This window comes from Xiphias gladius, chromosome 15, assembly GCF_016859285.1.
Source record: "Xiphias gladius isolate SHS-SW01 ecotype Sanya breed wild chromosome 15, ASM1685928v1, whole genome shotgun sequence".
NCBI classification, from domain to species: Eukaryota; Metazoa; Chordata; class Actinopteri; order Istiophoriformes; family Xiphiidae; genus Xiphias; species Xiphias gladius.
In genome coordinates, this window is record NC_053414.1 from 26,227,692 (window position 1) to 26,240,857 (window position 13,166).

Here is a 13,166-nt window from a genome sequence, read left to right on the forward strand (position 1 = left end):
CGGGAGGATGAGGCATACTTTAAAAAAAACAAGAACACCCTTTTAATGTCACTACAGGGACTGCATTTGTCTACAGGACATGTATATAGTAACTGCTTTTATTTATGCCAGGATAATATGAATGATATTAAGCTATATTTTTAAAAATTCTGTTTGTATGTATGTTGTTGGCACCTGTATCATACTGAATATTAAAGATTGCTGTTACATTTTAAGATTTCAAGGTTTCAGTGCTTCTTACCTGAATCTGCAAACCATTCTTCATTTTATATTGATTGATTTTATATTGGAAAAGAGCAGTAATATTACAATATTTCAGCAGAGCAAGGTATGAATCACTAGAGTGGTAACAGCCTATTGTGTATAGCATTTATTACTTGCACAACTTATGACAGAGGGGTGTGGAAAAATTGTCTGGCCACCAAGGTGCCCATATTCTGGTTCATCATCTGATGAAGACTGACTCTGCTTCTGCTGTCCATCCATGAGCAGCCTCCTCCACAAGATGTGGCTTTCTTGAAGTAAAGCCACATTTTCAGTTTTTTGTACTACGGCCAGAGATTTCTTCCACATCTGCCTGTTACTAGTTATACAAATAAATGTTGCTACAGAGTACCAGACTAGTATGTAAACTAATATTTATTTTATCTGTACCTTGAGTGATAATCTGAGCAGGCAGTTTTAACAGTAAGTCCAGCTGATTTTAAGAAACCCCTCATATGAATACTATGTATAAACAACCCACGATTCGTTCATTCAGCGATTCATAAAATCAACTAATAACTCTAGAAAATTAGAAAACCTTCCATGGAAAAAACTGATTATTTTTACAGTAGATGAAAGGGAATGTGGTTATAGAGGGAATTATTTCAGTTCATTCAACCTTCACTGATGTGATGACCATGATCCGAGCCTCTCAGAGCTCATTGTGCTCGAGTCCCTGACGAGAGATCTTGTTGGACAAATCCTGCATGTGTTTCTTCATCTGAAATCAAGACAGAAAATCAACAGTCAGTGTCAACACCGTCTCTCCCTTTTATTCAACTTTGTCTTTTTATATCAATACAAATAAGGATGCACACACGGATGGCCTTTAATTGTAGACAAATTTCTGTAGATCTGTTATTCAGGTTATGCTGCTGTTGATGAGGAACTTACAACCAAACATGCTCTATCTTGGCAAAATACTTTCAATCAGAATATTTGAATTTGTTCCAGTTCAACAGAAGGGACAGTTTTGACGGGGAGATGTCAAGAGTATTGTACACAGCCACGAAATCCTGAGAATAGGTCTAAATGGCAACATTATGTGACAACACCTGTTTGAGTGTACCATGGACATGCAGGAGCTTTGACAACATGTGCCAATACTTGTAATACGATCAGATCTAGTTATAGATCTAGAATAGAAAAAAAAAAAAGTAGAAGAGTACTGTAATCTAGAATAGTTTGTGTTAAGATTACTGTTCACTGAATTGATGCTAATACTGTAACCCCTGATGAAGCTTGCTAGCTAATGTTCCATTTGTTTTATTGTAAATTTTATTTATTTATTCATTCTGGTTCTTTTTCATACATTTGATTAGCAGTATGATTTTTTGTGATGATATGTGTAAATATTAATACACAGTATTTATAACAGGGTAAAAATTGTTTTTCTTAGTATGAGATTTGATCAAAGCTTTTTCTCTTGGAGCTCTTCAACATTATCCACCAGCCTTATGCTTTTTATCAAAAACTGTGTGTCACTCCAGAATGAGACTCTTACCCTTTTACAACAGGAACAATATGAGGTGTTGTTAACCTTTGTCCCCCATTTCTTTGTGACTGCATTTTCTCAGCACTATAGCACTGTTTAATTCAATTCCCATTTTGTAACAAATAAGTTTTGACAGCTGGCGAGCAGTCAGCCATTGGCTGATAGCTGGATGGTGTTTGTTGGCAAATTTGGAGTAAAAGCTGATTGACAACTTTGTTACCCCTCCTTACCTTGTAGCCAATCTCCCTGGTCTTCTCAGCAAGTGTGTTGTACTTTTCCTGGTTCCTCTTGATGTGCTCTTTGTCTCCTAAAGCCTCCACGTGTTGCAGCTTCTGGTGGGACAAGTCCAGCTGTTCCTGGTAATGGCTGTGTTTCTCCACCTTGGTCTCAAAGTGATGCAGCTCTTCCTAAATGAGAGAGGAAAGGAGAGCAGCAGACACAAAGTGTTGCTAGTTCGGTTCACCTTCAATTACATGCACAAGTGCACAAGGGAGCTGATATGCATGTCAAGCTGTGAGTAGAGACTAAATTTTACACAGAATATACTAGCTGAATGTTATACTGGGATATATCTGATCTTGGAGGAAGATGTCTAAAAAAAAATTTAAATTTAAATGGAGTTGTTAACTACATTCATCTGCTCATGGGACAAAGGGTGTAGGGAGCATGGTGAGAGATAGGAGAGTAGAATACTTGTACATTTCACATGTGTATTGCATAAAATGTGACCATAATAAGGTGCACTCTCTTCTCTATGGCTCACCATACACAAGTAGTACTTAGCTACCAAGCACAAGTACAAAAGTTAATACTGCTGTTGCAAAAAAAGCACTTGATTAAAAACTTTCGAAGAGGTTTATGCAAAGAGTTAGACTGCAGGAGTCTGATAAAACATAAAGTGTTATCTAGAAACAAGTCAGAAAGCCCCTGTCGGCCAACGCAAACCTTTCCTGGCCGAGAGACGGTTATTCGCCTGTCGAAACACAAAGAACTGGTTCGAGATTAGGCACTGGCTCTGAACTGGCCCTCGAACTGCCTTGGTGGAAAAGGGGTAAGTGAGAGCAAAAGTGTCCAAAAAACTCTCATAAGAGATTCAAGAGCTACCTTGAGAGAGTCCAGCTCGTCTTTGCTGAGGTTGGCTCTCTTGGCAGCCTCCCACAGTTCAATCACACGAGGCTCCCGAAACTCTGAAGAGGAAGAACAGACAGAGAATGATGGAGAGACAAACAGTCTGAGGAGACAGTTTGGAGCCTCACCAATACTTGCATACTCAAGAGGGAGGGAGCTTTGAAGAGGAACATTCACAGCAGATGTTTTATAACATACATCACGACAACGGGCTACCCTGGTTGGTCAATCATTTGGTATATGCACACAATACGAAAGAGAAGAAAACTGCTTGCATTCACATCTCAGCTTGAGTTGCTGCCACTCCTTAAGTATTACAAAACTGCATGAATAACAAAACCAGATGAAGAAAACAAAGAGGAGATTAAAACTGTTTTGTCTAAGAGGAGACAGAAGTGTTTCCCATACTTTGATTTATTTGTGGTGGCCCACCACTATATTAACATTGACCGCCACATATTGATTTTCTGTTTTTTTTTAACGATTTCAATTCGATAAAATCTTATTTCATTGTATCACTCAGCGCCCTATCACACTGACAACAGACCCGTCTGTGAACAGCCTCTCCTCTCCGTGCACACTCTGAATCACGATCCTGCGCGGGAGGAAGGATTGTTGTTGGCTTTTTCCCCCGCAGAGAGGACGGCTAGCATAGCTGCTTGTCAATATCAACTGCTTGTGCAAGTGGATAATGTCAATGTTAATTCTTTGACTCTGATGCTGAATGTTTGCTCCCTCAATGCACATGAATATTGAAAAATATTTTCAGACTCAGAAGGTCTCATCCTGAGGAGGCGCAAAGATATTCTGGACCAGCAGTATTAGCAAAACAAAGTACCTAGAAACTTAAGAAAACACATGTGAGAAAGCTCAACAGTCCCACTCGTGTGACTAGCTATCCAATTAATTTATTATGCATATTTCCAGGCTTCAACAAGCGCTGCTGTGGCAGCTGAAGCAGCAAGAGAGGGTCAGGAAGGGATATCTGTAGCTAATGAAGAGAGACATGTAGGAGAGGAGGAGGAGGACAGCAGCCAACATGCTGCTGTGTCAGAGCCAGCTAGGGCAGAAGCAACAGATGAGACTGACAGCCAACAAAGACATAGAGCTGTATATTGTTCAGTTATGTATTTGTCACAAAGTACTAGGCAAGGGACTCAACAGACAAGAGAGTGAGGGAAGGAGGAGAAAAAGTGGTTGAGTGAGAAACAACCTGGAGGGGATTTGGTAGAGAGGAAGTAAAGGAGTCAGAATAAATCAGCAGAAGGAACACTGCTTTCATCTAAACTCCCCAACAGACTCCCCCTGAAACCTGTACAACTGAGACCTCACATACCTCAAATACCTGCAGTACACTCGAACAAAAGCAGCCAAGTAAGAGAGATAAAATACTATAAACTATGGTAAAATTCAATCATGAGAGAGTAATGAATGTTGTCTCCAAGTTAAATTGCACAAGGACAAGCTAGTTTAAATCACTGGATGGATGCAACACCATGGGCTGCTTTAAATAACCCTCTTTCAATTTGGCTTTTTTCACATCCTTTTCCTTTTAGAGACATTCAGTTTGAAACTAAAGGCACAAAAATATTGTTAAGCCTTTCGTTTATCAACGCTCACCAACTGTTATACAGCAGAGTGTGTTATTATGATTATATATCCCAGTGATTAGGCTGATGAGATGAATGCAGAGTAAGACTGAGATGCAGAAAGAGACCAGAGACAAGAGACAGGCTGGGTGTGTGTGTGTGTGTGTGTTTTGTCTCCCTCACCACTGTCCTCAGTGAAGCCTTCGTGGCTGAGCTTACGGAGGCGCTCAAAGCCATGGTTGAGGTCTCTCATTTTCTGCTTCAGCTCCGTGTGCTTGTGGTGCAGTACATGCTCTTTGGCATCGCCCTCCAGGGGAGAGATCACATTCTTGTGGATTTCTGTTGAGATGGACAAACGGAGGGAAAAAAGGGGAGGAGAAGAAGTGACAGGTCAGGTTGGGAGTCAAAAGCCAATGGGGTTGGGTGGGTGGTTTAGATGGGAGGGTGAAGAAGAGAGAGAAGAATGGCCTCTGAGCCTAATCTTATTGGCTGAATCGTCAGTGTGTTTATCAGATTCCTGCCTGTCTCACCCTTGAAAAAGGTGAAGGCCAACAGGACAATGCTACACTAACTCAATAATAACGACTGACATTTGGATCAAAAGAAAAAAAGCAAAACTGAGACAAAATGAAGACTGGGGAAGCTTGACAGGCAGCGGATGGAGGTGGTGGTGCTGTGGAGGTGTACAGAGATTCCGCTCCAGGCAACATGTGACTGGCTCAATATTTAAATGCATCAGACAAAGCAGAAAAATACCCCTGGCTTGTTTGGCAGAAACAAAACACTTTGGAGAGCTAACGGAAAAGTTCTGGCATTAAACAGCTGCAAAGTGTCAGTCACGCCTGAAAGAGACGTGCTCATCCTCCCCAAATCTATCTGGGACACAGTGAGGCCTGTCAGCTTGGCTTAAAACCCCCAGCTTGATGTGATATGACAAGCACTGATAGAGCACAGAGCGGTGGGTGGCAACATGTGCAGTCTGATACCTGCCACCTACTGCATGTACATGACTATTAGACTGAACAAGTAGACAGAAAGCATTTCAAACACATATAAAAACTTATAGGGGTGAATAGCATGAGAAGAGCTGGTAATGTATACTTCAAATTGCCATAACAGATTTCAAACAATAACAGGGGAGCGGAGAGGAGAACGGGGGCCTAAAGGGGCCTAAAGGCTCACTTGTCCTCAGAAAATACCGATGAAACTAAGCAGAGGTGGTGTGACACCTCTTCTCAACATGAGAGCAAAGGGAGTGATTCACATAGCTCACCCTCAGTCCTGCTGACAGTATCCATGAGGATATTGTACTCGTGGATCTTGTCTTTGTGATGCTGGAACTCCCTGTTAAGGCTCAGCAACTCATCGTTGGAGAACTTCCCTGAGCTCTTCGCCTAGCGAGGGTAGAGTCATCGGAGAAGGAAGGAGTTAGTCTCAAAAGTAGCGGAGTAAAAGGCATATTCTGGGTGGAGAAGGATGGTGGCACGAAATATTGTAATACCTATAATATATGTATGTTTGAGAAACTCATAGACTGTCATAACATAAGTCTATAGCACCATTTTACACAGGACATGGTATATAGAAAACAAAATATCAAATTTTCTTAGGCATCTAAAAATATAGCATCCAAAGTAAGGAGTTTTTTATTGTTTTTATTTTTAGTTTTTAAAGCTTGCATATATATGAACTGCTGAAACTTTTTAACTCCACTCCAGCAGTTACAAATAAAAAAATTTAATAGTTGATTGCTAATTTTCAGTGGTGGTCAAACTTTTCTCCTCCAGTCCTTCAGAAACTTAAAACTCAAATTGTGTAATTTGGGTAATTATGATAGAGCTGGAGTAATTTTTTTCTTGATTTTCTTTCCCTAACTAGCTGCATAGTTGCCAAAGCAGAAGCTTTTGAAAATAATAGGTTTTTAAGCGCAAAAATGACAAAATAAAAAAATGCTTAAAAACAAAGAATTAATGTGTTACTGTGTTCCATGTAAGAGTTGTATTCAAAGACTGCCGCTGCTTCTGAGTGAGAACCTTGTAACTGTAACCTCAAAAGGTTTAACCCTGTAAATCATTTGGTATACCTGATATTTTCTTACTTGTAATTGAGTGACAATCCTTTTTTAGCGGATTTGAGGTTCATGTTTTTATTTTATGTAACAACTTTGGTAGATTTTCATCCACTGTTAGGCAAACTGTGGGGCATGAAATCAAGGCATCAATCCCAAAATATAATCCATTATTTTTCTTCCTACTTCCTTTGCACAGAACACACACCTTATTCCAGAGTTTGTCCAGCCTAGGATCATCAAATATGTCTCCCTCTTTGGTGTCGTGTTCCTTCAGGTAGTTGCTCTCCAGTGGTCGTGTGTCCCTTTTCCCATCCATCCCATACTTGGCCAGGATCACTGTATAACATACCACATAGACTTTTTACTAGCACTGCCATAAATGATACTGACGTGGGCCAGTAAGGAGTAACAACTGAGGCTATCATGAGAAGAGGCGGTTTGATACCCAAGACGATCTAAAGTGACCAAGACACATATATATTCATAATTTAAACAAGACATTTCACATCAAAAATTACCACGAGGCACACAACCCTGACAGCAACACGTTAATTTCAAAGTCACCACACCTTTTAAAGACAACAGGAAAGGAGTAGCATCCATAATGGAACAGCTGCTGAAAATAAGGTGAGCAGGCCAATAAACAAGGTTTAGAGTTGGGGCAGCTGACGAGAGCTTATCAAAAGAAACTAATTTCAATTTTTTTCTTGACATAAGTAGCACGAAGTAGGTGTTATAGATGTACTTGTTTTTCAAGCCGCCACTATTGTGAAAAAACTGATATTTAAAGATGAGAGTGAGAGAGGAGGAAAATGCTCACTTACACTCCCCCTCATCCACTTGTGCAGGCATGCTGCCAAAACTTGGCAGCATGCCTGCACATATAAGGTAACAAATGAAGACAAAGGATTAAAAACAGTATTCTAATGCATCCAAAAGCTGACAGAAACTTTCCAGGACAGATAACTGATGATGTTGCCACTTATTTGGAAATTTTCAGACTAATTTATTAAATATTTGTCAGTTATGTGCACAAAATATTGAGCAGAACAATATATAATCAGTCTAGTACTGTCCCAACATTTTGGATTGCTACAGCACAACACAAATTGGACTTTGCTCTCAAGAGGCTCTACCCTCATTATTCTGTTCCAGTAAACTGTTATTGCAGCAGCTGATTCAGCATCATCTCAAAATTGTAGTAACTCATCAGTGTCACTTATTAACTAAGGGTACTTCATTAGGAGAGTTTCCACATGAAGGCGTCTAGTTTACACCCATCGATCTACAGTGAGTGCAAACAGTGGAATAAGCTTACATTCCCAGATCACCCAATTTAAAACAAGCAAGGTGTCAGGATTTTCTCTTGGCATCTCAAACTGAGAGTATCAGGGAGAAATTCTACAAAAAGAAAAAATAGGGAGAGAGACAGAAATGATTTTTGCGCCTAATTGGAATGACTGAAGGAGAAGGGCGATTCAGAGGGGAGAAGGTGATTTGAGGTCCTCCTTAAAGATTTATATTTAACCTACAAAGGATCAGGCTCTGCCTGTAGCTGGAAGGTCACTCCACCACTGGAGGGTGAGGAAGGAGAGGAGTACAGGGCGGGTGGACTGCTGCCCAAGCTGCCACAGGGAGGGAAGTCAACTGACTGTTGGGGTAGAATGATAAACAGACTGGTGTATATGGCCACGTCTTTGCTTGCGGGTGCAGGATTTCTGTCCTGATCTTTTACCATCTGAGGAAATTGCAGGGACAGTAGCTGAATTGTTAATACAGAATGTTCACAGGTATAATTGGTGCATCCAATTCAGTATCTGAAATGCAATATTCTCAGCATACTCTACACGTCTGTGTATAAGTGACCATCTGTAAAATCAGGAAACTATTTCTAATTTAGCTGGTTGGCAGAGCGTAAAGCATATTTTATCATAAAATTGTTAAAAATGTATTGAATTTGTCGATGCTCGGTGCTGTTAATCCCACTTAATTCCCCATTTTAATGTTTAGAAAATGCGCCCTGACTGCTTTCTAAACGATCAATAAGGTGCAAAGAATTATGGGATGTTTAAATCTCATAAGACCATTAAGTCCATAATGAAATGAATATTTCTTTGTCAGTGTTTCATGTATATTTATACCTTTTGCATGCTAAATTTTTATGCTAACACTGCACCTAATGAAATCTGCATGCATATGGATACAGCCACAGTCTTCATTTCAAATGCAGATTCTTCAAAGACTCTTCAGCACCAGTCTAACTTTGACAGGGATGAGAAATTATATTCCTTCTGGGACTTGGTTGGCTGGTAGAACATTTGTTGTTGGTTATTTGTTTATTACATAACCTATCATATCCAGGAAAATGTATTCCTTGGTGTTAGTGCTGTTAATCATAAACATTTCAGCAGAGAGTGGCATTGTCAAGATTGGTGATTGGATATTCAGGGCAGAGTGACTACAGTGAATTTAAGTGAAATTGAGGACACAATTCAACCTATTCCTGACTGCACCAGCGAACAGAGATCGTCTCACCATTGAAGTTACGTCGGAGCTGGGCCTCTTTCTCCCCATTTTCATCCAGCTCCTCCACCTTCATCTTTTTCCACTGCATCTCATCTTTTTCTTGGATCTTCAGGTCACTGTGCAGCTCAGCCTGCCGCACTGGGGACAACTGCATCTATCAAAACCAGAACAAAAGACAGCACAACATCAGTAAGAGAGAAGAAGGGAAAAAGTTTGAGGACAGACAATGAGTGAGGATTGAGAAAAAAAACACGGCAAAGAGAAGCTGAAAGATTGACAAAGCAAAAACACAGTATGATAGCTGAGAATTATGCTGGGAGGTACGATAATTATACTGTAGGTTGTTTGATTGATGAAAAAATCTCAGTTCCTCGAGAAGCATTTATTCAGGCAGAGCTTTAAACAAGCTACATAGTTTAAAGCTCAAGTATAATCCCTTTCTGACCTTGATGATAGATTTCAAAATCATATAGTCTGCGCTGGTCTGAAAATAGAGCAGGTCACTATGGAAAGTCTGCTCTGACTGAGCAGTCAACAACTTCAGGTACCCTGACGAAGTAAAAATAAACAGGATTTAACTTTTTTAAAGAATGATTTGAAGATTATTTTTGTATTTAAATCCTGCCAATATATTTTGTTATGTTTTTATGTGTTTTATTATCCTTACACTATCTTTTACATATATTGTACCTGTATACCTATTTTTTTTATTGATATTTTTTTTTATATTAATGGTGTATTGAATTTATATTTTAATCTGTTGTCTTTATTGATGTTTTGTTTTCTCTATTATTATGTAATTTGTGCTCAGTTAAGATTAAAAAAGAAAAACAAAACAATGGCTGTCCAGTGAGACCACTGGACAAGTGTAAACTACAAGGCAGAAATCAGTTTAATCATCTGAAGATATGTTTTCTTTTTTTAATTATTGAATCATTGAACACAAATGTCATTGATCACAGAGCATTGTTATACTAATTTCTCCTTTCAACCCTATCAGACTATGTATTCATATGATATATAAGGTTTTCATGTTACTGGACATTTATAGGTTGCACCTTTGACCATGCTGTTGTAAGGATGTCTGAACATGTGCAATGTGTGTCTCATAAAAATGTACTCAAGAACTGGATCAAAGAGTTAGAAGAGGTGCAGTGAAGACACTCACTTACATTATAGCCCTCTGGACTGTTTATGGCAGATATACCTATATAGGAGTATGTAGATAATGTAATACTTATAGCTGAAAACGTTTGGTGAAAAAAACAAGGCATACTGGAGAAGAGTTGTGTGACTTGTTAAATTTGGATGCACTTTCACTGAAGCTCACACTGGTCTGCGCCTCGCTGTGTGTGTTCTCAAAGTTACACTTTGCTCTGACTTACCAACGGTGTTAATTACAAACGCTTTCTCTGATCAAACCATTTACTGTTAGCTATATAACCTTTACAGTATTCTAACATTAATTTCTTTCCTGCCTTATAGTGGACATACAGTATTTCCTCAGGGGAGATGTCCACGGTTACTGTCTACTGCTGGGGACCACTGAGGTCACTGGGGCAGCTGAGATAGTTAAATGACTTGCTCAAAGGACCTCAGCTGTGGTTATTTTAAAATAGAAGAATTTCACTCATTCTTCTCCCCCATGTCTGTGTATTCCCAACAACCTTGTAGGACCAAGCTTGATTATCCAGCGTCTTCTTGGCTGTAAAAAACTCAACCTAAGCTTGATGAACAAAGAACACCTGCACAACTAATACATTACCTATGTTTGGAGCTAACTATGCTTACCCTCCTGAACACCGTACGTTAACACTACGTCTTAATTAAGGCTAATACATTATTCTCAATGTACTATATATCGAAAAGGCCATGTATCTAAATTCCATTGCATTTGGTTGGCTTCACTGACCACCGACTACCGTTGCTTGTGTTATTGTAGTTCAGTTACTATATGCAGTAGCTGCAGCTGAAAACATTGCAGCCGAGCTCCACTTTAACCGTACAGACTTCTCCATTTATAAATACGTACCCTTTTAGCCTTCTCCCACACCTGGTTCAGCTTCGCTATCCTGAACTCCACCGTCTGTCCATCACTGCCGCTCGGCTTCGGCTCGTTCACTTCCCGAGAGTATTTCCCAGCCATTACACCCACACCGAGACACAGAGCAACGACTAAACACTGCAGCTTCATTTTGAAAATACCTTTTCACAACCAACGACAGAAAAGTTGCTGAAAAACACTAGCTAGGCAAGAAATTAGCTGGACACCACTGTAAACGTCTCTGTTGTTGTGGCTCACTGGAGTACCACAAGTCATGTGCTCAAAAGGGGAGGGCACTTTATAAAGACTTGCATTTCGGGATATGTAGTTTTATATCCCGGCTCTTTTGATATTAGTAAAGCGGAATCGATCTTCTTTGAACTACAATTCTGAAATGCAACTCTCTTCGTTACCTGGCAACGAAGGCTACAAAAACTCTGAGCAAATAGAAATCATCCACGCGTTTACGTGACTGGATGCTGCTCACATCCTCACGTACAATCTGATGATGGACAGTCCGTCTACAGGAGAAGTTTCAATTGACCTCCTGGCGGGAGACTGTTGAGTTAGCTTTGTCACAACAGGCAAAGAGGTAATGTACCCTCAAAACAGACTCAGTCCCTCAGTAAAACTGAATGGGGTTGTCTTTTCTGTGGATTGGAAGAGGGCTTGGTTAATCCCCCACAAATACTGTATTCCTGACAAGGTTAAGGAAGTTCACTTTAAGATTTTTCATAGGAGCTATATATTAATGTATGTATTTTTTTTAAAAAATAAAGAGAAACTGTCATTCATCTTTTTAAAGGATGAAGCACAGAGAAAAGCTTTTTGAAACGTTTTAAATAATTTTATCTGGATATAACTAATGGTAGCTTAATTTTTTTTTCCATTTTTTATATAACATGTTACTATAAAAATACTAAAAGTTGATTGATTTATTAGTAAGTTTTTCATGTTACTTGCAAAAATGCTTCGTTCACAATCAAAAACCCCTTAAAGCTGTACTGAAGCTTGATTTATTATTAATAGACCTCAAATGTCTAATGAAAACAAACAGGATTTAACTTTTTAAAAGAATGATTTGAAGATTATTTTTGTATTTAAATCCTGCCAAAAAAATTTGTTATGTTTTTATGTGTTTTATTATCCTTACACTATCTTTTACATATATTGTACATGTATACCTATTTTTTTATTGAAGTAGACCTCTGATTAATGGTGTATTGAATTTATATTTTAATCTGTTGTCTTTATTGATGTTTTGTTTTCTCTATTATCATATTTCTCTATCTCTTTTATTAATTTGTGCTCAGTTAAGATTAAAAAAGAAAAAAAAAAACAATGGCTGTCCAGTGAGACCACTGGACAAGTGTAAACTACAAGGCAGAAATCAGTTTAATCATCTGAAGATATGTTTTCTTTTCTTTAATTATTTTTTGTTTTAATTTATATAATAATGAATACATGACATTGGAAACAAATGTCATTGATCACAGAGCATTGTTATACTAATTTCTCCTTTCAACCCTATCAGACTATGTATTCATATGATATATAAAGGTTTTCATGTTACTGGACATTTATAGGTTGCACCTTTGACCATGCTGTTGTAAGGATGTCTGAACATGTGCAATGTGTGTCTCATAAAAATGTACTCAAGAACTGGATCAAAGAGTTAGAAGAGGTGCAGTGAAGACATTCACTTACATTATACCCCTCTGGACTGTTTATGGCAGATATACCTATATAGGAGTATGTAGATAATGTAATACTTATATAATCCATGAAAATACACAAATGCACACACACACACACACACCGCGCATACGCACGCACGCACACACACACACACACATCTTTTTGGAGTTAACGGTTGATTTTATTCACCACATATTCATGCCAGCCAAACTAATTGGACTTAGTAGGAGGAAGAATTGGAGCAAGCTTTTTATTATTGATCTGCTGAACTGCTTACTTGAAAAAAAATATTCATACATCAATATACCACAATAACTCAACTAATTTCAGTTAAACTATATTAAAATGGGA

At 38.7% G+C, this 13,166-nt stretch overlaps 1 protein-coding gene across 1 annotated transcript; it reads right to left on the minus strand.

The window, feature by feature from the left end:
• Positions 1–848: 848 nt before the first annotated feature.
• On the minus strand, positions 849–11,378 carry lrpap1 (low density lipoprotein receptor-related protein associated protein 1). Its single transcript, XM_040146134.1, has 8 exons — positions 11,106–11,378; positions 9,083–9,227; positions 6,753–6,883; positions 5,750–5,870; positions 4,660–4,815; positions 2,864–2,946; positions 1,990–2,166; positions 849–985 (listed from the first exon to the last, which is right to left on the minus strand). The coding sequence occupies exons 1-8, from the start codon at positions 11,265–11,267 to the stop codon at positions 917–919; spliced, it is 1,044 nt and encodes a 347-aa protein (XP_040002068.1). The 5' UTR covers positions 11,268–11,378; the 3' UTR covers positions 849–916.
• Positions 11,379–13,166: the final 1,788 nt, after the last annotated feature.

Bases quoted from the DNA above. Each gene is read 5' to 3' on its own strand.
- lrpap1 (XM_040146134.1), bottom strand. From the start codon at position 11,267: ATGAAGCTGCAGTGTTTAGTCGTTGCTCTGTGTCTCGGTGTGGGTGTA. The intron at 9,228-11,105 runs GTACGTATTTAT...TGGTTTTGATAG, and splicing joins TGTGGGAGAAGGCTAAAAGG to ATGCAGTTGTCCCCAGTGCG. The intron at 2,167-2,863 runs GTAGCTCTTGAA...TCTCTCATTTAG, and splicing joins ACGAGCTGGACTCTCTCAAG to GAAGAGCTGCATCACTTTGA.